The sequence below is a fragment of the Empidonax traillii genome, unplaced genomic scaffold (assembly GCF_003031625.1).
Source record: "Empidonax traillii isolate 1590-97213 ecotype Southwest subspecies unplaced genomic scaffold, ASM303162v1 scaffold8:size5222938, whole genome shotgun sequence".
In the NCBI taxonomy this organism is placed as follows: domain Eukaryota; kingdom Metazoa; phylum Chordata; class Aves; order Passeriformes; family Tyrannidae; genus Empidonax; species Empidonax traillii.
In genome coordinates, this window is record NW_020955201.1 from 2628196 (window position 1) to 2655411 (window position 27216).

Below are 27216 nucleotides of genomic sequence, written 5' to 3' on the forward strand. Positions count from 1 at the left end.
CCCAGGTCCCAATAACAGCACCAGGGCCACAAAGAGCAAACACTGGATTTTTTGGACAATGTGTTAGGATGTGAAAGGAGATACAAAGAGGGATCCCATGTCAGTACACCTGAAATTCTGTCCAACCACCCTAGTGAGGCTAAGGAAATAATTTAAAGGCCAGTTTACAGTACAAATAGCCACTGGTCAAGCTAATATGCTTCCCCCCCCTTCCCATTCTCGTCTGCATTTTCCCTCCAAATTTTGGCCACACCAGTGCCCTAGGGACAGTGGGGAGAATGGGACCAGGGAACTGATCTTGCTGAGAACTAATGCAATACCACAAGATACATATTTTAGTGCTTTACCGAATCAATTCCCTGATCTGACACAGCTTGGCTGCATGAACTACTGCTGGCACAAGACAGACATCAGAGAACAGGATTACCCATTCTGCAGTCATCGGAAAAGACAGTTCAAGAAACACTGAGCTTTTCTTTATGCCTTTTGTTCTACCTCTGCATTTAATAAACACACACACAATTATACTCATTTTAAAATTGAGATATGCATTTGATACGCAGTTATTTCCTTTTTGTTCTTGTTAGCCTAATTTCTAAATAGCCTTTGGTTTGTTCATGGGATTTTACATTATCCAAGTGACATCATTTTCTGGCAACTATGGCAGGCCTAGCCTGTGAGTCACTTTACAAAATGAGGGGGAAACCACGCTAGCGAAGAACATGCATTTCAAAGGTTTCTATTGTTCTAGTGAACCGTGGTGTTCACACAAATTCAGTCAACTGCTCAGGACAGAAAAAGCAGCTATAAATCTAACTTTAGACCCAAATCAAAAAGAGCATCTTGGAGAAGCTATCAGGCAGATACAATTGTACAGTACCCAAAACTGGAGCTACATGATCACACGCTTGCATGGATTGGTTTATTAATGGTCAATACATAGCAGGTATGTGAGCACACACACAGCTCCAAGTTACTTTACCTGCATTTTTCAGCTGAGATTTTCCACTGTGATAAGCACCAGTTTCACTAACTTTGTTTTTGAAAAAGGCAGGACTACAGTATTACAACAAGGCTTTTCTACTCAGCCCTGTCCAACCCTCCAATTAATCTATCTGGGAAATAGATGGAAAGAGATCCAGAAGACTATGGAAAAAACTTCTCATTACAGACTGTCTTGAGGAATAATGCTAATTATCACAAAAGCGTTTCCAGTTCTTCACTGCATCCAGACACTCTACCCTGAGAAGAATGTTTCTTCTTTAGTCCCTAATTGGATCTTGTTTGTAAAGCCAATCTTTGTTTCTAAGTCTGTCAGGGTTTGGGAACAAGGGTGCTATAGGGGCAGAAGATTCAAATGCCTCTCTACAGCTGACAGAGACACTAGAAACATTGTCCATAGATAAAAGAATGTCACACATTATTGTACTTTATTTTCCTTTTTGCTTTTATTTTGTAGCTTAGGTAAGATCTAACACTAACTCTTTTCAAATTATATGGGAAGTATTTGATCTACTGCAACTGCAGAGTCACATTTCAAATATTTACTAACCAGGAGGGCTATCTGCATGTTGAATGAAAGGTTTATTAATTGCTTCAAGAAACATGTATTCCAAGAACAAGCTGTGCTCTTTGAAGGCAATGGCACCTACAGGAGCAAGATACAGGTGTGCTGTACCAATGTCTCTCTAGTTTAGACTGAAACTATTTCTCCTTCTCAAATAATAGGGTTACTTGAAAACACTAAAAATGTTGCGACTGAGTTTGCAATGTGCACATCTTCATGTGACATCAGAAATAGATTTCCCCAGGTTTTTCTACCCCTTGTAATTATAAGAGTAGCTATAACTCTTAAAAATTGATCACAAATTGATAATTTAGATCCAATTTATATAGTTTTCACATGTTTCTGCTCTTCATGACATTTACAAACTAATGCAATTACCATTAAAAAAAGCCACCCTCATGTTATAGTATTGTCTAGTGTGCTCTTTCTTTTAAGACATCTGCTACTTTAGCTTGCTTACCTCTGGCCCAGGAGAGGCCAAAGCCTCACCTTGTTCTTTCAAATCAAGCAGGGAGCACACTATCCTGAAGTATTGTTTACTCCAGTCACAGCAACTTCTCCCAGCAGACAGCACTACATGAGTATTTAGACACATGTACCAGATGGCCTCCATGGGCCAAGAAGTCCTAAGCAGTAAAAAGATATGGAGCAAAGCTGCTGTTAAGCCAGCTCTGCCTTATCCCATCTTCACCCTGCCCTTAAGCCTGTCCTCAGCAGTCACTGAGACATCATCCAGAGAGTCACAACCTCTCCCCTCTGCTGCATCTGTGCTTCTGACAGCAGAAGAGCAGCAGAGGGTCTTTCACTGTCTGTGCTTTTAGACCCATGTACAAGAGAAAACTCACATGTTCTAAGCAGTCACATCAACTGTAGCACTAATGAAGAATGGCAAACCCGACAAGTGGTAACAGGACAAGCAGAACAACATCCCCCATTGGCTACTAACACCACATTTAGTCAGTGAAAACACAGAGAGGTCTTCATGATGTTTGGGGGTTTGTATTACCTTCAACTATCAAAAAAATTTCTCAGCTTGACCTCTCATTTTTTTGCTGCACTCACAGTAAGCTACATAACGGTACATGTCTTCTAAAAACAGTCACAAGGAAGGTGCCCCAAGTTGAGTTATTAAAAATTCAGATCATTTTAAAGCTGTTTTTGAACATTAGAAAAATTATTGCATTCAACCGTGATGGTGTACTCTCATGCAGAGATGGAACAAGTTTATCAAATTACAATTTGTCTTTTAACAAAAACATACGTGAAGATTTCTGAACATTAATCATTTTAATGCCAAGAAATCCTACTGATTCCTGTATTTTGTATCAAATTATTAAAAGCAAAATATTTCAAGACAGAGAAGATTACTATTTGTTTTCTATCTGCTTTTCAAAAATTAAAGACTATTGCTTGTGAATATACCACAATACACTAGAATTGCATGGGAGCTAAAATCAATCAGACTTTAATATTTGATGGGAAAATGGGTCTCCTCTGCACCTCTGAAGGTGACAGAAGACAAGAGGGAGCATTGCTTTCACAGTAGAGGAGGAATGGCTTTGTCTAATTCTTGTACTCACTGAATCTGGGTGCAGCTCTCATTCCTGCTCTTATTAAGCAAAACAGCTTTTTGAATAGAGAGCAATTTCCCCAGCACCTGGTTGCCTGGAGAAGGAACAGTAACCAATGCCCACCTGGGTGACTCAAGTCAAATCTATTATATCCACGTGGAAATTGAAACCACAAGAGGAAAGCACAGTATTTCTGATGGAAAAACAGGAGATCTAAAAAAGTACCATTTTCATTTTTGTCAACCAGAATAAAATACTGTTGTTTTGTATGTACTATTTGTATTTATACTCAAGGCCAATACTCAAGTCAATATCTGGACTAGCCAGATCTGTTGCCTGCTTTGTTAAATCTTGTCCAAATACTTACAGAAGTTCTTTTTGTCTCATTACACCTGAAACTGTTATTTTTAGGACAAAATTTTCACCTATTTATGTGAGCAAGTATTTAATGTCATATGCTTCTTCAGTCGCTCTCTGAGAAGGTTTGGCATCATAAGTATATTGGCTTTACAGAGTAAATCCCAATGTGATGTCATTTCTTGCTATCAGAAGACCCAAAGCAAATAGTTTAAGACAATTCCAGTCATGTATCTAAAAGGTTGCCTGAATATCAAAAACATGCCAGAGAACATAAACTGGAGTGACAGTTACACAGGCTGGACAAGAGATCTCATAGCTCTATACTTTGCTTCCCAGCACATTCAAAGATGTATAAATATATTTATTAATTAGTCTTAAAACGCTTTAAGTTTCAATTTCTCAGAAGTTAATGATACAAATTGTTTTTAAACATGTAATTTCTCTGTATGACCTATTTCAGAGGGCAAAACCAGAGCTTGAAGAAATGTGACAGGTTTATAACTAGCTTCAGTTCTGAGTACCATTAGACCAATATTTTAGGTAAAATAATTCACGCTTCTTTGCACACAAACAGCATTGAACACTACTCAAACAGCTATTACAGAGCACAATCATTTATCCCAGCAGTTGCATTGTTAGAACTCACAGGTGTGTGAATGTGGTGCAAAAGAAAAGCAGTATTCCCTAAGACTGAAAGCTCAAAGCTATTCAGTTACTTCCAAAGGAACTGAAACACAGCACTTAGAATCATGTCAGGCTGAAATCCAAGCAATGCTTTTTTTTTTTAATAAATGTATCTAGACATTTTTCTATACATTTACATAGAATGCAGGAATGACTAAGAGAGAGTGGTCTAATTATCCTTCAGAGACCTGAGCTGCTGCTCAATTTTTTTTTTTTTTTGACTAATCAACAGATCAGAGCTTTGTAGAGATCAAAGACTGTCACTAAATCATAGGTCATTACTCCAACCTATTAAAGATGATGTACATGCCTGCTCTTTGTTGAAGAGGTCAGCATATTTCATTACAACATATAGTCAGAAGCTGCCTGTTTCACCTGATTTGAGTATTTGTTCTATGTATGCTTGCTATTAGCATCTCCTCCACAAACTTAGGCATTGCCATGAGTCTGAGGATGGTAGTTCTCATTATCTTCTGAAAAACCTTTACTCTGCTGTCAAGGCACAGATCACCAGAGTCAGCTAGGCTGTTGTGCAGCAAGAGGTAAGTTTATATTCTTGCCTGAATTCTTAGCCTTGGATTTATAGGCCATATCTGGATTATTAACAACAAAAGTGGCACCACATACACAGTATCTGAAGCTGATCTTCTGGGCGCATCGAATTAGATGCTACAGCTGTGTAACTCTTCCACCTTTAGCAGTGAGAGCAAGTACAGAAAGGCTGTGTGTCTGTCACTACCTTTTCAAGTGACAAACAAACTGACACGCAAAAGGTTCCTTTTCAGTAAAACAGAGCAGCATTATCATTTAACAGATACATTGTTCTTTTTTGCTTAACCTGTATTTTAACCTTTTTGTTTGTTTGTTTGTTTTTTTGGGGGGTTTTGTTTGTTTGTGTGGTTTTTTTATCTAAGTGGTATTTAATTACATTCTCAGTGGAGATTATTTTAAAACAACAAGAGTTATTTTCTAAAGAACCCAAACCTGAAGCAATCATGTAATACTAAAAATGAGAATGTAGGTGGGCTTTTTTTGCTGACTTTCAGCAAATGCTCACACCATTGACACAACACCTTCATGATAAATTTTCATCTGCTCAATGGTGCTTGCAGAGACGTCTTCTCTGATATATCCATTTCAAAGGAAATGAATCTTGCACAAAAAGCAACTTAGCAACTGTTTTTAAGTCCACATCTTGAACCAAACTAAAGCAACTAAGCCTAATCTATTCTGACCCAGAACAGGCTACTACTACAACTGCTGGGATTCCTACAGATGTCCACAAGTACGCTGACCGAAGCTGCAATAACCTCAAGCAAGTGATTATTACCCAGATGGCAACCTTGGCATCCAGCAGAAAGCTATTTTCATAAACTTTCATTTTTTCTTTCCCATGTAATATAACCAACCTTTGTCTTACTACTGTCTCGTAATGATCTAGCCGGTATCAGAGTTCATTATTTGATATAGCACTTATGAATAAGAATAATTAGACCACGAGTACTGGATTTACACACTTCCTACTCAATTGTGATAATGTCTTACCAGCAATTCAGTCATGGGTATGTGGACTTAAGCATATGTGCACTTCTGGGGAGAATCAGATAAGATCACAACCTAGAAATACTGAATGCTAATTGGATTTCTATATGCAAAGAAAGCCACAGCCAGTACTATCTGTCTTCATTGCCCAGCACACTGACTGTATTGCACCACTCACCAGTCCTATAACAAATGCTAAACTGAAATACCAAGTGAATTGCAATAGCTTCCAAATTCAAGGATGAAAGGCAATCATTGTTTTAATGCCTGGAAACTGTGGGATGAAGATTAACAGTGAGGGACATCTGTTTACCATCAAATCACTCTTTGAGGATCAGAGAAGAGCCTTAGCTGAACCAAAGGTATCTACTGTTTCTACCTTCGTGCATATCAACTGGAAAAATTAGTCATCAACAGAACTTTCCTTCTGCTCTCCACAGTAGAACCAAAAGGTGTCACGGGGATTAATAATCCAAAGGACAGATATAAAGGAGCATTGGAGTAACAAAGAGCAGATGTAATTTGACTCTGAATTTCAATTTCACAATTACTTTCTAGCTAAAAAGAAATTTCAGGTAACTATCAAAAGATCCTCCCTGACAAGGCTGCCTGCAGCAGGAATGAGGGGAACAGGAATTGCATGAACAGAAGTGAACCTCTACTGTAAGTACATCTCTATTGTAAGGAGGACTACATATGGCTTACACCTTCACTTCAGCAAGGATTTCCCTTGCCAGAAAAAGTATCTGCACTGCATAAAATAGCAAATGGCTGCTCTGAAGCCTAACCAATTCTTTTTTCCAGGAATAAAGAATGTCAGCCAGCAAGTAGCATGGTGCAGGACCTGCAGCTATGTCGTGGCAACTACTTTCTTTACCAGTGGCTAAAGCCAGAAGAAAATCTCTTCCAGGTTGCAGCACAACTGCTTCTCCCCTAGGTCACATCAGCTGCTGGGGTTTCACTCTGAAAGTGGATGAAAGCTATTCAGGTCAGGGAGGCTTACTCTGTAGCAAGCATGACTTGCATGAAAAAGAAATGCCCTTGGAATAAGACTACACCACATGGTTATTAATAAATAAACCAAATGGCTAGGTGCACCTCTTAAGACCAATTTTGAACATCAAGAATCAACAGATGGATATCTGTTTTCTGTGTCATTATGCTTGTTCTCATGTAAAAAGGGGCATTCTTGAGTTGATAGCTTTCAGCTATGGGGTAGGATAGCTTAAAAGGACAAATATTGCACAATGATTCCTTTCAAGCACAACATACTGGCAAACGTCCACCGCTTGCAAACAAGAAGTTTGACCTGGGGGGATGAACTTTCATCGAATTTAAGATCTCATTAAAATACTTAGTTACTGCTTCTCATTACAGCAAAAAGCTTAAAATGTGAGGGCAACACAAAAGTATCATCCAGATTCTGAGCATGCAGACAGGCTGCTACAGTGCTTTAGTCATAATTTACCATCTTTACAAAACCAGGGAGATGATACCAATTCTGAATACTTTTGCTTCTGATGTTAAAGAAAGACCCATACCTCCTTGGGGCAATGCAGGGGACACCAGTAAAGAGTGTAATGCTATTTGGCAGTTATAAACAGGAAGCAAGTCTCTTAAACCCTCCCAAAACCAAAGGCTATGTAAGATGCAGCAGTGGGAAGAAATAGGTTTGGCTGTAAGAGAGAATTGCAGAAAGGGAGCCAAAAGAAAAATTCTTCTTTCTTAAACCAAAGTGAGGAGGCAGAACAACAGTTAGAAACCTTCATGAGGTTTGGATTTTTTTAGTTTTTGGTTAGGCTATTTCCACCAGACCCCCTTTCAAAAAATAGAATGGCACTGACTGAGCTTCATCTAGGGTTTTGAAGAAGGTCTGCTAAAAAATATCACAGCCACCTTCCTTCCAAAAAATAAAGTGTGCTTCTTAAAAAGATGCTTCCCTGAGAATGCTTCAACTTTCATGTTTGCCACTAGCTCACAAGTGGCTTTTTATGTATTGCTCAGACTACCAAAGTAGTCAAGGATTTTCAGCTTGCTTTACTGGAAAATTGGCATACCAGTTTGAGGCAGATGGCAAAGACAGCAGTGAGAGAAAGCCTTTGAATAAGGGATACAGCTGGTATGCTGTGCATACAAGGGAGTAAAACTCCATCAGTTAGTAAATGGCAAGTAAGAAAAAAATCTCTTGGATTTTAAGATTCCTTAAAAAATGAAAGCATAGAAAAAGAGAAACAGCGTAAAGAAATGCTCAGTATTCTTGCAGAGATTATATTCTCCTTCTCAGTGTTAAGAACAACTGGCATAATCAGAATAACTGGTATACTCATGTTTTACTCAGGAAACTTTGCTCAGGTTTGCACAAGATATATCTCCAGTAAGACAACTGTCCTAAGTTTTCCTCCCATGAAAAGTCAAAATAAGAGAAGAAGAAAAACACAAGACAATAATTAGAACTTAAATTTCACATTTGCTTCTCATAGACGGCAAATAGCCAATCAAGAACAGATTCAAAGTTAAGTAGGAAGCAATGAGTGATCTTGAACAGCTGATCTAGGGAATACATCACATGAACTTTTGCCTGGATGACTTTTTTTTTTAGACAATTCACAAGTCACAGATTTAACCAGGTCAGTATAAAATACTGACAAAGCAGACTCCGTTCATCCCAAAAATGATCCTCATCCTAAGTTTAGATGACTTCTTAGGTTTTGTTATCTCTCCCATTTCCAAACTGCTTCATTGGCTTGATGGTTTTTTAACCATGCTTCTCTAAATAGCACAAGTCTCCATTCTTCAAGCACTATTTTGATAAGTCTTGTCCTGTTCCCTGTGAACAATCTATTTGGCTATTCAATCCTTCACTGTAAATATAATAGTCATCTTCGAAACCAACTCCACCATAACACACTGAAGTATATAACATCATGTTTTCAACTGTCAAAATTACTCCAGCAAATTACCATTTGATTGTCAGGTATCTTGGTTATACAAATTGTTTAATATGGCACATTTAGAAGTTGTTTAATCTAAGGCATAGCTACCATGCCTTGTGCCCCCCAAGAAAAGCACTGCCAAGGATAGGCAGACCTTGTTCTCCTCTCCGTAGCTAAAGTCTCCTACAAAGTACATAGCTATGATCCCCTAACAACCACATAGCTATCATAAATGTGTTGATAGTTAAAGCACACCTAAACTACTTCAACAGTGTGCTTTAGCAGTTCATTATTAGATGCAAATCATTGCTTACAGCATGACTGGAGGTTTACAGTTCAACATCTGGATGGAGCAGAACAAAGATCTTCTCATCCTTACAGAAGTGAGCACTCAGCACTTGTTCTGAGGGAGGAGTAATGTTTAGGTTGCACTGATTCAAAATTTTGAAAATTGCAAAGAATATTTTTTTAAATGATAATCCTTACTAATATTGCAGTTCTTAGCATTATATAAGATATTACCACCCTACCTGCTAAACTGAAAGAAGATTTCAGTAAAATTATGTTCTGGCAACCATCAGAAGCTCTCCACAGGACACATGTGTTTTACCTGGTGGTCTTCCAGGCTGTCAGCTCCCTGTACCTCATGTAACAACCTGAGTTCCTTTCATCACAGATCCAGCCAGGTCAAGTGAAGAAAGATAAGTCTCATCACACTAAACTCCAACCCTTTCTGCCCGCTTCTTAACAGCACAGCCTTGCACTGCTCTCTAACCACCTCCTGCCTGCCTCAGGAGGAAAGAATCAATCTATTTTTATCCCTTGAAGAATCTTCTCATCCAAAAAACCACCCTCAGGCCCCCATCTCCTCCTCTGTCACTACTTTTCCAGCTTCTTGGACTGCTTGACTGTGATCCCGTTGGGGCAGGCTCCTGGTTTGCAGAATTTTTTGTAGCTGTTCCTCTTCTCCATGCATGGGTCACCACTACTCCCACACACCATCAAAACACATTTGCTTCTGATCTTCATCTAGTTCCTTTTTTTCAAGCTCACACTTCAATTAGTCTGATGTCATACTGGTCTAATTTCTGCCATAAAGACTGTTCATGACTTTGCCAGCTGATTTTACCAGGACATACCCTGAGGCTAAAGCAGATGAGCAGCAAGACAAACTTTCTTCAAACTCAAGAACAGGCTTTTTCAGTGGTGCCTAAGGAACTGCCCTCCAACTCTATTTCCAACCCTCAGACCCTGCTATGGGACAGAAGCAACCAGTCAGGTCTTAGAATAGTTTTCATCTTTCCTTTCCCTTCTTCGCTATTGATTAAACCATTTGGTTGCAATGTTATCAGAGGGGACATCTGAACATCTTTCACCTATTTCTTTTACAATGTACATCAATGTAAGTATTGTTATTTCCTCATCCAAACCTCATGCTTTGACATACACAATTACACATCAGCACTGCACCAGGTTCAAAAGTTTTCATTCTCTGCCTGCCTAGCAGAAAGCCATGTGTGCTACAGCAGTGCCATACTTACTGCGCAATGTCTTTTATATACACCAAGACAGGATATTCACTGTATTCATCCCTAATCTGTTTAAGTAGGTCACTCAGAGTTCACTGTTGTTCACACCATTGACACACAGGGTATCTGAAAAATAGCATTTCTCTGAAAAAGCATGTTGAAGACAGACCTCAATCAATGTGATTAACTATAAAAAAAGAGATTAAATCAATGTAATAACTATGTCAAAATCTGAACCTTTAGCCCACCTTATCTGTACATTTATATATTCAGTTGTTAGTGAAGCACTTTTCTAGTATGAGACCTAACGGAAGTTGAAAGAAAGAAGTGGCAGAAAAAGAGATTGAGCCCCTCTGCTCTGGCAAGACCCCACCTGGAGTGCTGCATCCAGCTCTGGGGTCCTCAGCAGAGGAGGAATATTGACCTGCAGGAGTGAGCCCAGAGGAGGCCACCAGGATCATCAGAGGAATGGAGCACCTCTCCTATGAAGAAAGGCTGAGATAACTGGGTTTGTTCAGCCTGGAAAAGAGAAGGCTTAGGGGCGACCTAATTGCAATCTTCAAGTACCTGAAGAGAGCCTACAAGAGAGCTGGAACAAGGTTTTTATATAAAAGCATGTAATGACAGAACAAGAGGGAAAAACAGAGAGAGTAGGTTTAGATTTGATAATGGGAAAATTCTTTTTACTGTGAGGGTGGTGAGGCACTGGAACAGGATGTTCAGAGAAGCTGTGGCTGCCCCATCCCTGGAAGTGTTCAAGGCCAGACTGGTCTAATGAAAGGTGTCCTGCCCATGGCAGAGGATTGGAAATTGGTGATCTCTAATGTCCCTTCCAACCCAAACTGTTCTATGATTCCATGATTTCAGCTGCTAGCATCAGGCCTGTATTAAAAACACTTTAGTCTCTCCAACACATAGAATTAGAAGTAAAGACTTGCCAGCTGTAATTCTTAATACCAGAAGAAGAGAGCCGCTGCTGACTTTAACAGGGCAGGCACAGAAATGAACATGTAAACAGTTAAGCCTTTCAGATTGTATTTTTTAAGTTTTAGAAAAGAGGTATTAATGGGCTCCTTAGAGACCTGGACACATAGCTCTTTACCATTCACCTAACAGAAAATTTTTAAACCTACTGACTACACAATCAAGTCAAATGAAACAAAACTATTAGTCTTCTGTCATGTATCTTGGTGCTTTCCCAGTGCAAGAAGAACAGGTCTGGATCACTACAAAGCACCTGCTGAGCCTTTCTTATAGTTTCACTCAGGAAAGTGCAGGAGTTCATCTTCAACTCCTATTTTCAACTTCATGCAAGTATGCCGAATTTATAATTCAAAACAGTTCTTCTAGTCTCCAACCTTAAAAATCTACCATGGGACAACAAGCTATTTCACTTGTTATTTGCAGCTGTTAGGAGACACTTCTGCAGATCAAATAATAAGTCACTAATCTGTCTTGACAGGCTTACCTCAATTAATAAACTCCAATTAGAAGTCTTAGCTCTAGGAAAACCCAGTACGCTTTACTTATAGCACCATAAGCCCACATAACTAACAGAAGTGATTTACAACAAAGGCTCATTTTTATCACCAGCTCAAGCACTTTTGACCTTTAAAACATGACCTCTATTCAAGGCAGAATTGTACTTTAAAATCGTTAAGCCACTTTATAGGACATGTGTCAGGGTACTTAATCACGATTTCTGAATGTGTGCCTTGAGAGAAATTTTCCAACAGATGATACAGCAGGAGAAGAGATGCCTGAGGTTATTCACTTTTTTGGCTCCGTGATCAGACTTCTCAGAGTAATATGGTCACCACAAAAACATTCTGCAAACACTGACTCAATAGTATTTCAGTGTTTAAATGTCAGAAGTGAATGAAAGCAGTATTGTGCAAAAGCACTAACAACTGTTATTTTAGAAAGTGCTTTATCAGACATTACCAAATCTGTACTTCTAAACAAAGTAGTTTTCTTGTTTCACTTGCATGCTCTAATGCTTCTCAGACAGAATTTTTACTAGTAAGCACCCATGTGAAAGGATTCACTGCCTTGAGGTGATACCATTTTACACTAGACACATGCTTATTTTAACAGCAGCAGTAAAAAAAGCTGAGTGCCTCACACCAAATATTTTTACACCTAGTTCATCTAACAAATTTTAACATACTTTTCCCAAATCCTTGCTCCCCCAGTCCTGAGAAAAGTAGACGTTTCTCTGCAGTAGCAGGAAGAAAACCCTAGCTGCAGATTATTCTTATGTATCTGTTTCCACTGCTAGAGACAGTGAATCAAACCCATGCTCCCCCTGCAAAGTGCCAGCTCTCTCAAAACACTGTATGTCCCAGCACAATTACCTGGCCTAAAACAAATGTCTAAAAGGAGAAAGTGACCACAGAGAAGGGTGAGGAACTTCTTTCAACCGCCTCTTGAAATGAAATTGAGAAATGGAACACTTAAAATCCAACAAGAACAAGTTATTACTTTGATGTCTCAGCACAGACGTCAGGCATGAGCTCAAAATTTTTTTGTTTATAAAGATAGACAAATGGACCACTTTCTGTGCCTGCCAAAAGCACAAGAAGCTGTCAAAGCATTTACAAAAATTGTTTCTTTCACCTTATTTTATCCGTCTCTTGGTGTACAGAAAAAAAAAAAAAAAGAAAGACTATTTTGGTGTCCTCTTTTTCTGGAACACCAGAAAGCCATTTTCATAGCAGTTTTATTTTCATCAACTGTTGAAAAAAAAAAAAAACCAAAAAAAAAAAAAAAAAAAAAAAAAAAAAAAAAAAAAAAAAAAAAAAAAAAAAAAAAAAAAAAAAAAAAAAAAAAAAAAAAAAAAAAAAAAAAAAGAAAAAAAAAGAAAGAGGTGTCAAAAGGAATTTGCTTATCCTTGAAAATCCCCAAGTGAACCTCACATTCTCTCTCCCTACCATTCCTGTAAGCAAGACAAAAGGACTCAAATAAAACAAAAACAGTCTACAAATTTCTTATTATGCTTTTTTGTTGCTGATGGACCATAAGCTTTTGGTATGCTGCAGGCAGAGACAGTCTTTAATAACAGTCATGCTTGTTCATGTCCTGCATCGTGCAAAAGGCCACACAGCACACTCAACATTAATTATTAATCTAATTATGTTATCAAAGTAACAGCTAAGCAGGATCTTCACTGAAGAGATACAATTTCTCTAGTGACACCCAGTTCATACAGCACAGAAACATAACCGTAGAGCCCTGTGAACTCTGCCCTGAGACAGTGGCTTCTTTTGAAACACATAGATCTTGACATGGACTTAAGTCAGAAGCACTGCATGCATGTTTCACCTTTGAATGTGCTGAAAACTAATCGATTGATGACAATTCTGCACTGCAATGTAGGTATTAGTGGTTTTAGGAAGCCTATGAAGCAACAGCAGAGTTCAGCTCTTTATCTGAAATCTAAAGACAAACAACAAGAAAATGAAATTGCTTAGAGATGAACAGATCAAATTCTTTCTGCACTAAAGCAGAATCCAAACAAAAAATGCATCAAATACAATATTTTGCCAATATCAAATACAAGATTTTGACGCCACTTGCAGAAGTAGAACAAACAAGTAACAGCTTTGCTGATGCCAGTGAATGCTCAGTACATAAGGAACCCTTTACAGATTTCAGAGGAGGTCTCAGCACAGCAGCTGCAGTCTATTGCCTCTTCCTTGGCATCTCAGGTTATTAAAGGTCAGTCTTGTTAAAACCTCCAGTTAGCCTTGGTTTCCTAGTCCTTTTGAGCACTGTAATGGGCAAGTTCAAAATTTTGTTAGACATCCTTACAAAGGTCTGAAAATGCTATTTAACATCCTCATTATTATTTTAAGGTTGGACTCTGGAAGAGACTCCCCAGGGAAGTGGTCACAGCACCAAGCCTGCCAGAGTTCAAGAGGCATTTGAACAATGCTCTCAGGAAGATGGTATGATTTTTGGGGCTGTCCTGTGCAGGTCCAGGGGTTAGACTCTATGATCCTAGTGGGTCCCTTCTAGCTCAAGATATTCTATGATTTCCTAAGATGCAAAATAATTCCTGTTGACATTGAAAATACCACTGCAATCTCAGCCAGCAACCACCACAGTAAATGAGTTTGCCAGTTTCAGGTACTGAAAAACTTAAGCAGACACCATCTTTCTTACTTGTGTTATTCTCTGGCAAGAAAGAAATATGAGATACTAGAAAAATAGCGAGAAGTCTCCCTGTACTCCTACTTTCTCCTCAACATAGTAGAAATACCTAAGCTCACAAATAAGACTTCTGGGATAAATTCCTGTTTAAAGTATATTCTCTCCTATTGCTTCTCACTAAGAAGAACAGTATGTGCTACTAACCATCATGTGATACAACTTTGACCTTGAGGAAGTAAGGAAAATCTTGACATTGAAATAACAACAGAACTATATTTATTTAGAAAAAGCAGATCAAGGTCTCTCTCTCTCTTGAGACAGAAAGCAGCAGGGATGTTAGAATGCATCTCCAGCTTTATAAACTGAAAACAAAGGTATGCCAATACCACTCAATACTTCACCTTACACTTACCACAACTTCAACTAAAGTATAAGCTATCCCCAAAGCAGATAGTAGACACTGTGGTATTAGTTGTTATGCTAATCTCTAGGTAAGATCAGTGCTCTTGTGGAAAAAAAGGGAAAGGAGATACAAACAGAGGACCTGAAGACTGTAAAACATACATTAAAAATTTGAAAAGCTGCAAACACATCTCTTTCAGTGCCATCAGTACTTCAGGGAAAAAAAACAAAACAAAACAAAACAAAACAACAAAAAAAAAAAACCACACAACAAACTCCAAAACAACAAAATCGTGTTTTTCCATCTCTCATGTTCAACATAAAATGGAGTTCTGATTTTTGTTTTTGTAAGTAGCCAAACACAGTGTGCTTCAAAGTTTAATGGGTGTAACAAGTTAACACTTCCCTATTCTGTAGAAGTTAATCAGAAAAATGGGAAGCTCTAAAACCCAGTTACAGTCATGAATCCCACTGAACTTTGTTCCAGCAAAGAGATTGCAGCTGAGACCAAGGGCTGGCACTCCCCCAAATACGCTGCAAAGTAAATCCCACATGACCAAGTCTGTGCATCAGACATGGCAAATGCAGACATACTTGAGTAAAGCTCACTGTGCTTTCCTTGGGTCATGGCAAGAGAGGGGATGCAATCTGCAACTTGGAAAGTGTCAGGAAAAAGAGATGTTCCAACTTTTAACATCTGATGTAACATCATTTCATTGCTTTGTTCCTTTAACGAGGAAAAGGGATTAGCCACAAGGTGTAGAAAATAGATGTTTGTTTACCCATCTTAAAGCAGTCTGTTTGACAGCCAGGTTTTAAAGGCATTCCTGCCACAGAGTGTAACTTATGATGCAGTTGATGCTCTGATGCCTTCTGCCAGTGAAAGACTGCACTGTGGACAAATGTGGCTGGCATGCAGAGGCATCCTCCATACACCCACCCAGCCTCACAGCCCAGGAGCAGCAGCCAAGGCCCATAACCTGCGTGTAATGGCCCTCCACAAATTTCTCCCACTTTCAAGTCTCCTGTCTGAGGTACTTTTTGCACATCTCCAGTGAACCTTTTCCCCTTCTCTCCTTGTTCCCACAGCTTTTTATTCTACCCACTGGAAAACAAAACACACCAGTGTCCTAAGTATACCTATGACATAGCAGGGCAATTCCTGTACAGTTGCAGACGTGTCCCTGCAGGAATCGTTGTGGCTTTTACTACCATAGTGGACAAATTCTGCCTTTGGCCCTATAACAGGCAGACTTAGGGAGCAGAATAATAGGGCTAGTGAAAAGCATTGGTTTTAAGTCAATTTCATTCATTACAAGAGTTCCTCTTACACTCTTAATTACTGCATCAAATTTTATAATGCATACCTCTGCTTTGATGGTAACAGATTTCAGGAACAATTAACACACTACAGATGGCAGAAGAGCTTGAGTTGTCAAACTAGTTTTATCAATTCCCTTGTGAGGCAAATGCATTACCAATTACCCAAAAGGTGTAACAACCCAGGTGAGAGCAATAAAAACTAGGATGAGAATTTGGTCTCTCATCTTTGCTGCCATGGAAAGCAGGAAGAGTACTCCTTCGCTGCACACCTTTAAAGCATATCTTCACTATTGCAAATCTATGAGCTTTCATTCCAGGGCAGGCTAGCTGTTTGTCCTCTGGATAGCTGGAAAAATAGACATGCAGTTAGCTGTCTTTCTACCAGAATAAATCTGTAGTCAGTAACACAATAACAACTCACTTGCCAACATTTCTCAATTCAACTCAATCAAACAAACAAAATTCAAACAAACAAACAAAAACCCACAATCCCCCAAAACAAGAAATAAATAAAACAAAATAAAAAATAAATAAATAAATAAAAAAAAAAAACCCCAACCCTGCAAGATTTTCTCACCTTCAAGCTAGTAGAGCTTCTACACTTACAGAGAACAGAGGTCTCTGCTTCCAAACCAGAACCTGCCTAGCATCTGTAGTAGCTGGAAGCTATGGGAAATACTTTCCAGCACTTCCTGCCAAAGAGCAGCTCCCTTTATTGACTTGAGAGGATTCATCTACAACCCTTCCCGCAGACTCAAATTTGTCAGGCTAAAAACCCTTTCACAGCTTAGTCTCTGCTTCTGAAACCACTTTCAGGCCTTAGTTGTCAGGAATGATGGTAGAGTATAGAAAAAACAGTGGAATACATTAAATGTTCAAGGCTACTTCCTGCTGCCACTGCCAAAGCAGACAACCAGTATCTCGCCTCTTCATTTTGTGAGTTACACAAGGATAATTCTGAACATATGCACTGTGGGCCATTACGGCAAGGATATTTTGTGCAACCATTTACCTTTCATAAAACAGGTAATTCCATAGCTTTTTTTTTTATCTACACACACACTAGTATCTCAAACCACCAACCATCTTAGGTGATTTGGAACTGCAAAATAAAAATCTTGCCAAGGAACACTTTTTGTTTGCATTTTAAAGAAAACATTCAACTGAATTACCTTAAGTTGTATTAATTCAAGAATGCATGCCAGTTCTGCAACTTAGTTGAAAAACAGATACATCACTTAAATTTTTCAGGGAATAGCTTAGGTTAAAGAACCTTCTCCTCTGTTGGTGTTAAATCTGGGATTGAAGAGATTACCCTGGAACCTCCCTTCCTCTCAATTACAGAAAGTGCATAAGCAATTGGAAGAAACATGGGCAGAGGGAAAATATGCAAACAGTGAAGAACAGAACCATTTTCACATTTCCCTAACTTGAGTGAGGTGGAAAGAATTTGAGGGGTTTACACAGCCACACAGAGGCCTGCACATGCCTATAAACAAAAAAAAGCAAAAGCAATTATGAATGCTGTCACATTATCAGCCTCAAATGGCAGCAGCCTCAGAACATCAAGAATGTTCTGACAAATGTACAAGCTCCTACAAGACCAATATAGGCTCTTAGCAACTCTGGGACACTACTATAAGCTACCTCTTACTAGAAGCTTGAATTTAAATGCAGGTGAATAGAAAGTCATACTTATTAAATCATGTGAAACACTGAGAGCAACAGCATACAAAAGCACCATACAGTGCACACACTGAGCCACACAACCCCAAAACCTAACCAGCTTGGTTGTAAGTCTGACCATGTGTTACTTTAAAAAAGCAGTTGAGTCCCTTGCAGAGGACTGCCACTCATCTTGTGGTGAGGAACACTGGGGTTTGCAATAGTTCTATCTACTAACACAGGATTCATATGGTCTGTAGTGAGTAACATCAACAGGAAAAGCAGTTTTCAGCATTTCTCCATTTCTATAGATATGAGGTACAAACTGCCAGAGTGTTCCTGCTCCAGTCTGTGAATTGTTGAGATACTGGCGAGAAAAGTGATTTTTAAAGGAACACAGATTTACATCCCTCAGAAATTTCTTTATTCCATAAAGTACTTGCCTGCAGTAACTGGAAGGCAAAAGCCAGACACAAGGTCACACATGCACATTCAGTGAGCACTGATCCCTCCACTCTCTAAGTTGCTTTTCCAATTCAAAACTGGAAGTATAGTGGCACATTAGTTCTTTTCCTAATTTCAACAATCATTAGACCAATTTCAGGATCTCCAGTCTCAAAGCACTAGCTAAGCGAGCTGTGGAGATGTGGATTTCTAAGATCCACAATGTAATAGCAAAGGCCTCCTGGTCTGGAAGCATGTTTCCTGTGAACACTTTTTTTTTTATCCAGTACAGTGATATCCTACTATCACATACTTGTGGGCACCTCACTAGCAGTAGTGGTCTGTATAAAGTAGTGCTATAAAGGTCACCAGGCACAGCTGCTGCCTTATCTTTTCTGATCTATGAAGAGCCTCCTATACTTCCCCACAGCAGTTTCTGCCAGAGCCTGAATAAACACTTCTTCAAAAGATCAACAGTTCTCCAGGACATGACAGCTGAGAAAGAAGGATCTTAGCATGTGAAAAGTACACTCCTGCAAGGGAGCTGTTAAGAAGCAGATTCCATCAGTCCAGGTAATTCCTTCTCCGGTTCAAAGCAAACAGACACATGACTATGTTTTTGAATGCTACACTAGGGATACAGTCCTATGGGATACCTGCCAGGCAGAATATGCACCACTTTGCTGGTCAGCTACACAGCATGCGACTGTCACAGCCCGTAGACCAGCGTGGGTGACTTGGGTACACAGCACACATGCCATCACTTGTTCCATCATTAACACACAGAGAAGCAAAGGGCATGGCTGCTCTCAGGTAAATAGGTACTGAGCAGAGTTCAAACGGTAGAGAAAAGCTTACCCTAATGTTAAGAGCAGTGCTTCAACGTTTTAGACTAAGCAAAGAATGTCCTTCTGTCCCATAGGTACTGTCACAGATTCTTCCCAACAGCAACTTCCTATGACTCCCTTAGGTGCAAGCCTAAAGTACCTCTGCTACCTCACAGTGCCAGCACCCCTATTCCTTGGTATGCTCTCAATAGTAATGTAATATCTCAACTGCTGCTGCTACCTTGGTGAGGCCACCTCAGGTCATGCTTAATACTAACTAGGAGCTACCCAGGATGCAGAATGAAGCCACCACTTTGATCTGACAAGCACCTAGTTTTGTGGGTGGAGTACAAGGTTTTTTGAGTTGCACCACAGATAATCCAAGTTACAAAGGGGAAAGTGAAGGAGAACTGAAAATGCCATGTGTTCTCTTGTTGAAGCTGAACCTACAAACTACAACCAATACAAGGGTAGCAGAGTATGACCTAACTTCAAATTTGTCACTATTAAATTTAAAAAATAGAATAAATCCCAATTTGTTTTTCAAGAGGGTGGTGCCTAAAAGAAAGGTGGAAAACTTTAAGAAAACTAACTGGGCTCTGAAGAAACTGTACTATTAGCTTCAGTGCATGCTATGGAACAAGTGCCATATGGTCTAGTCTACAAAAAACAAAGGTCACATCCATCATTACCCGGCATCATTATTCTGCAACTATACAGACTGAGCAATGACCCATTACATGTGCACAAATTACCTCAACATGCCAGTGAGCAGGTCAATGCATCCTGTACAGAAAACAGCACAAACATTTCTCTCTCCTTCAGATCTCACTGTTAAGACTTCTCATATGCAAATATCACTATCCAAGCAATTATTGGATTGACTGATATTGCTGACAGCTGCATATGAAAACCCTGGTATATCCACACAGTTGTATATTGTATAACTAGCCAAAACAAAAAACTGTCCTACCTATAGCTGGCAGTCTAGTATGCTGAGGACTAAGACATGAAACAGCGAGTGTACTTGTTGATCAATCCCTCTGGGTGGACCAAGCTACTTAAGCAATGAGTATATTCCAGCTAAGTAGGATTCTTCAAAAAATTTTACCTCATGAAGTACTCTCATTTCAAACACTTGGCCTTCACAGAGTTGCTGCCAGCCACACTCACTGTTACTGTATTCAGCTTAAAGCAGAGGGGGTAGATAAGCCAAAATTCATAATCTACAACAGATTCCCACTCCCAGATTTTTTTGACAAACCCAGAAAAAACATGTTACTAAAAAATATCTTAATATTTTCTGCCTACAGTGAGCTAGTTGTACAGCTAAATTATGATATTATACATTTACGTATAAGCACAGCACTTTAAAGATTTCCTGTAGTCTGAAAGCATTTGAGTAATATTAATTCACTCATGAGAGCCAGGGTGAACAGTTGCCACAATTTTGCTCATGAAGAAACTGCAGTATGAAACCTGGCAAAATTCACTTGTAGTACCAAGATTTTGTAGTACCCCAGTACCTTGCCCAGAAACATGGTGGACTCCAAAGCCACTCTCCATAGTCCCACAGTCCTGGCAACTTTAGCTTTCTGTGGTGCTATGATACTGCAAAACTGTTGGCTTTAACTGAAGCCAATTAAGCACTTCAGGGTTTGACCTTTTAAGCATATTAAATTGCATGTACATTTTTATACAGCAGCTTCCAACAGTCATGTCATCACTGACTAATACTGCAACTAGCCATTGCAAACCAATTTAATGAAAAACAATACTACGAAGAAGGCAAGTTTTAGAATGTAAAATGGGAAAGTAAAGTTGGGAAAGAATGAGAACTTACATTTTCAAAATAAAAAAATACTTCTTAAAAAGAAATTTCCTCAGTAGTTTTCCTTCAGCATGTATTCATTGCCCTAACACTGAAGCTAAACCTTCAATGTTTTACACAAGTTCCTGCCTTACTGAGCAGCTGAGCAAGAAAAATAAAAATAAATTCTAGCAGTTCTGGCTATGAAATTGTAGCATATGCTTTGAGAAAAAAGGTGCATTCCCTTTCAAGCAGAGAGAGACAAAGCTAGTAAAATAAGGCCTTCCATGTTTCAAATTCAAGCTTAGCATAAGAATGTATAAATTTCTAAGAAGTCAAGGAAAGTAATATCTGCTTAACTATGGGTGATTATAACTCTAGCCAGTCACAACACATTTACTGTAGACTTGATTTGCTTTATATGCCAAAGCTTCAATCACAATTTAAACCCCTCAAATCTGTATTACCTTTAGAGTGCAGTAATTACACGTCTGCAAAGAGAGAAGAACAGCAGAAGCCAAAGGTAGAATTTGATGTACTAAGTATTTCCTTTGGAAAGGAGGACATTGCGGTAAATTATATCTGTTAACATTAATCTAATTCAATAAGACATTAGGGCTTGTGACAGCTGCTTATGCCCACGTTAAACCCTTCTTATTTAATAGAATAATTTTCCAAACTATACTGGATCTGTATCAGAGTAAAGTCTGGAGGGCTTCTCTTTGCGGTATTGTTTGAAGTGAGAAAATCTCAACTCCTAATTGCTTATGCTTGACTTTTTCTTCTTAGAAGTTCAGGGACGCTGGATACTATGCATTTTTTGCTGACCCCCTTTTTTTTTTTTTTTCCAGTATGCAAGAAACTTTCTCTAAAGGCAAAAGTAATAAATCAAACAATATATATACAAGCAACCAAAACCTCATTTTAGATGTGTGATTTTTAGGAGAAAAGGGCCCAGCAATCTAACAGAACAAAATGGTTTTTCTCCACTATCAAATATAACACTAGCAAACATTACTGGCCTCTGCACATATTACAAGCCTGCTCATTGTGGCTGTATACGTCTAACAGATACTGTGCCTAACACAGAAGGCATTTGCAGAAGCATCAGCTACCAGTGACAGGATTCTTCATTCTTGTTGAACTTGCAAAGTTTTCATTAAAGCTGGGCTACAGGAATTAAGTGTGCAAGGAGTGGTCTGAAAAGCAGCTGAAAGTACACATTCTTCACCTGTTTAATTAACTCTGGAATTTCAAAATGCAGAGCTCCTTTAAAATAATGTTTTGATTACAAATATGGTAAGAAGCAAAACATAACTCCTGACATAGTACTGTCCCAGCCCTTTTCTGCCCCAATCCTTTGCAATGTATTGTTTATTTCAGTATTGATTACTCTTCAGTATGGGTCAAAACACATTGGATGTGCACACGGTTGATTATCTGAAACAGTATTTGCTGAATATATTGCTGAAACAGTGTATTTCAGCAGCTGCCAAGTGAATGGATAAATTGCCATTGATATCCATAGTGTCCTGAATACCAAAAAGTCCTCTCCAAGTATTCAGGACAGAGATTATATGTCATAAAGGCAGTTCCCACTCCTAAGACTCATTCATGAGGATACTGCTGCAAGCAAGCAGGCAGCAGCCACAGCTCCAGGTGGTTTCACAATGGGGCTGGAGGCATCATCCTGCCTTCTCTGACCCAGACCCACTGCCACAAGTACACAGCAGCAAAAGGGGCCCTGTGCATCCCTCAGGTGCTCCTCCAGCTCTGGGGAGGAGAGACAAGCATCCAGCTGGGACCCTTCCATTCAGCAGCAGCAAAAGTTGGGAATGCCCCACTGCTGGGAATGTTCAGGAACAGGTTGGATAGGGCTTGGAGCAACATGGTCTAGTAGAAGGTGTCCTTGCCCATGCCGCAATGGTTGGAACTAGGTGATCTTTAAGGTCCCTTTCAACCCAATGCATTCTGTGATTCTATGAACAGCCAGTCCATGAGCTGGACCCTGTGAAACCACTCCCTCAGCCCAGCTGAAGGGCAAGATCCATCATGCTTTGTGAAGTAGTGTTCATCCTACACTCAGCCCTCCCAAGCTGGTCTCATTTTGCTGCTGACTGAATCACAGCCCTGTTGCACTCTGAGCCCCTTGCTTTCCAGAGTCCCCGGTTATATTCAGGCTCTGTAGTGATAAAGAAAATGCTGTAACTGTGCAAGTACAGAACAAAGATTGCACATCAGTGTCTTTCACTTCTAATCAAGTACACAGAGAGGTAATAACTGTGCACTGAGCAGTTGTGCTACAGATACAGCATTTTCTCATGTTTCCTGTTTTGCCAGATTAAGGTTAAGGAAAACACTGTCATGCACCTCAAACACCCCAGCCTAGGCCTGGCACTAGCTTGGACACCCTGGACAGCACTGCTTACCTCCTGAGGAATGAGGGATGGGGGCTACACAGCTATGAGACACAGGCATTTCTACTTGTTTCTACAAGCTTTGTGTTTGTTGCTGCATTGTTTTCACATTAGTAAGAGTGTCTCAGGACAAAGTGCCATGGTGCAACAAAATTATCCCAACAATGCTCTGTGAAGGGTGAAGTTTCCCTCACACTCTCTCTTCCCCCCCACAGCAGCTCTGTCAACCCAAAAGCACTCCCAGAGCCTTCACCACACCCTATATCACCACCCTTTCCTCTCTGATGAGCAGTAGGGACCAGTGTGGTGAGGCAGAGGACAGGATATCAAGCAACATTGGGCCACCACTCGGCTCCACCCATGACAGACCAATCCCTTGATAAGGGAAGTACAAGGCTCCCTACACTGCAAAATTCATCCCCATCTCATGCAGTAGTAAGCATTGCTCATGAACATGACAAGCATATTCTGATTTTCTAAACAGAGATTCAGAAATGCATGTAGGTACCTAAAAATTCTGTAACTGTTCTGGCTATGAAGCCCCATCATGGGCTGGCAGAGCTAAAAGTGTTTCTTCTAGAAATCTGCTAGCAGCATGAATCCATTTTATGAAAATAAACACAAAGAAAGGGAGGGCATTACTCATAATAGTTGCTAATTTAAGGCATTAACTGTAAAAATAGCTTCACATTTCCTTGTGAAACACCACAGGAGCTGCTTCAAATGAACTGGAGGACTTGAGTTCAAAGTGACAAGTAGCCCTGTGAAAGGGGGAGGTTAATGAGAGCCAGGACAATAAACTAGTAATAATAGCAACAGAAATAAAAAAGGTTGTATTTGGAGACTAATTCCCATAAGACAGCTGGTAGGTAAGTTGCAACATATCAAATAGAAACCTTGAGTAAAATCAAACCTTGACTCACTGACATTTCCAGAGATGGTAGAGCTGATCTAACATCTCTGCAAGTCAGACCTGCTCCCTCCCCTCTCTCAAATATGCAGCTGCACCCCACTCCCTTTCTCTTGCCACCACAGATTCTCCTCTGACCCCTTGATCAGACCAGTCAGCTCACTAAACCACCAGAAAACTGACTCAGCAAAAGAGCTAAGAATTGCCTGCCAGCATAGTTAGCTGACTCAGCTGACTGAGGACAATCTCTTGCAACTGAACAATGGAGGCAACAGGAGTGTTCAGAGCAGGACAGTCTTCTCTGGCAGTAGTAAGACACTTGTCATCTTAAATATTTGAGCAGGGAATCACACTGCAGAGGAAAGTGGAAAGAAGACCAAAGGAATCAATGTTGTTTGCTACAGAAAGTGGGACAGCGTAGTGAAAAGGAAGCAAGAATGGCTCATTTTTATAACAAAGCCTCTTGGGCAAAACCAGTGGCAGCTATCATGAGGGAAACTGTGAAGAAACAAGGCTCAGAGCATCATTTAACAGTCAATTCCCAGCTGAAGTTCACTGGTATAGTCCATTACAAAGGTCCTATGATTTGTCATTGCACTAAGGTTTCATAGTATGCACTACTAATTAGAATTCAAGCTTTCTTTTCTCAATAGAAACTATTAGGAAAGTCATCCAAATTAAGTTTATGATTAAAAACAACATCATCAACAAATGCAGAGCACAAGCAAGACACTATCAGTGGTTTCCATGGCAATAATTTGAGTATAATAGGCATATTCGAAAAAGTCTGACCAGACTAAATATAAAATATGCTTTTACATACAATAATAGAAGCACTTCAGGCTACTTCAAAAGCACCAGGATATTGCACCTTGTTTCCTTGCTCAGTCATTATGAAAATGCTGTTGAATACTTGTTTTGAAAACGCAGTATACATAGCACAGTACATTTGCACAAAGTGATCAAATCCCTGTACACTGGTAAATCAGTGTTTCATCACAGGCCATTGCTTCAAGAGATGAATACTGCTGGCCACTGAGTTAGAGGAACTAAAAGAAGAACAGAGTACATCTTGTCTTATTGCCCTTCCTGCACTTAGCACTGTAGTAACACTGAGATGATATCGATTATTAAACCAGTAAAAGCCCAGGTGATTTTCTGCCATCTTAGCAACCTGAGTCTCTCCACAAGCACTAGTGCCAAGAAGGGAGCACAACCACAGAGCCAGGAGTAAAATACTTACCCCAGTTAGTCACATAAGTCTGTCTCAACTTCTAAAAAACCACAGCTTCATGTTTTAGTACCCAGCCTCTACTTTCACTGAGGATGAACACCACAGTAAGTTTAAGGATGTCTTGATTTTTTTCTAAATCCTTCTTTGAATCAGGCTTTTCACATTGTGCATTAGTTTCTCATACTAAGTGCTATGAAATTCCAACATTCAGTTAATCCAAGTAATTCAAGATGTTAAATTAAAAATTAAAATGCTCAAGAAAACAACAGGCTTGAACTTCCTTATTTAAAGGCCAAGAACAAATGTGCTTCCATTAACTTACCTTTTTGCTTCTTCTAAGTGGCACAGATACTCATAAGCAATATTCTGACGCCTCCTCTCATCCATTTCCTCCGCAGAAAGCCTTTCATCATCCACAATAGCTGCAAACAGAAACCGATATCAAGTTACACGAGTCGGGGTGATTTTTAGAGCAATTTTACTGAGAACCTGGGCAAATTACTGAAGAAGAGTAATTAAAATAGTCATCACTTCTCTTTAAAGGAGGCCCTTTATAATATAGTACACAAAGATATATAAATATCTCTGTGCACTATATTATAAGTGAATTATAAATGAAACTTGAGGAATTCACCATAGAGAGAAAGGCATACTCACCAAGAGTATGCCGTTCTCTCTATGGTGAATTCCTCAAGTTTCACTTCTTTCAGACATGTTGCTTTTAGGCCATCATCTGGTTTGGGGGCAGGATGGAGCATTCAAACATGTAGGGCTGAGCCTGGGAGCCAGCAAAGGCTCCCTCCCACATCCTCAGAAGACTTTGACAACTCCAATGAAGAAGCTCAAGGCAAGCAGAGGAAGAAGCAGCCCCACGCTAAGTAGAGCCTGAGCAAGGAATGAAAGCAACATACTGCAAAGGTATCTCAAGGACAAATTGGGAATTGGCTGCAGCTTCAGGAAGCCATGAGACTACAACAGGCTGAGCTGCCTCCCACTCCTGAGGGATGATGAGCATTATCATCAAGTAAGTCAGCTGTGGTATCTCCTACTTACTGTTGCAATCACATCACTCCCATAAAAGCACTCTCCCAGGCTATTAAGTATGTCTATGCTCTTCTCCAGCTGCAAATGGTCCTGATTACTTACAACTACTATCCAGTCACTGGTCTCCCTCTCTTTGTAGGGTACGGAGGGCCTCTGTGAGCACATCTGCAATTCTTCCAGATGTTTCTAGCAATGAATTTGAAGGACCATACAGGAGTGCTGACTTTTAGTTGAATTTAAGCCACAGCAGGTGAGGCTTTTGGAAACAGCCTTCAGCATAAACCAGTAACCAAAATTACAACCTATTTGTGCTAGGTTGACAGTTGGGCTACATGATCTTGAAGATCTCTTCCAACCTCAATGATTCTGTGAAAAGAGCTGGTCCTGCCCTTCCTCATATTTCTCAGCCGTATACTCACATCACCTCTGGTGTCAAAGCTGGCAACCCTGCGGCTGCATCAGTGAAGCAGAACAAAGGGCAGTCCTTGCTAAAGAGACCCATCTCTAGGAAGGTTGGGGCTGTGATCTGAGCCATTGTGCACCTGCAGGCACGATGGTACAGGCACAAGGGAGGGGATGGAAACACAGGGCTGGGCCAGCTGTTTTCTGTGGCAGCCCACAAGCTGGTTAGCTGAGCACATCAAGACACATCTTTAGTAAAAAAAAACATGGGCCCTGCTCCTCCTCAAATGCACTGCAACATGCTTTGCTAGTTCCATTCCCACACACACTGAGCATGTCACCAGCACGTTCTCAGCTCTTCCCCAATACAACTGCCTCATGAAGTGGGTAAACACCT

General features: G+C 39.8%; 1 protein-coding gene across 11 annotated transcripts in view; it reads right to left on the reverse strand.

Moving 5' to 3' along the window:
• IQGAP2 (IQ motif containing GTPase activating protein 2) overlaps nucleotides 1–27216 on the reverse strand; it is a 127720-nt gene that overhangs the window by 79873 nt on the left and 20631 nt on the right. For all 11 annotated transcript variants that reach the window (XM_027882856.1, XM_027882821.1, XM_027882816.1 and 8 more), the window contains exon 2: nucleotides 25696–25795. In XM_027882856.1, coding sequence (XP_027738657.1) covers nucleotides 25696–25795 — 100 coding nt within the window. The remainder of the gene's footprint in view (nucleotides 1–25695; nucleotides 25796–27216) is intronic.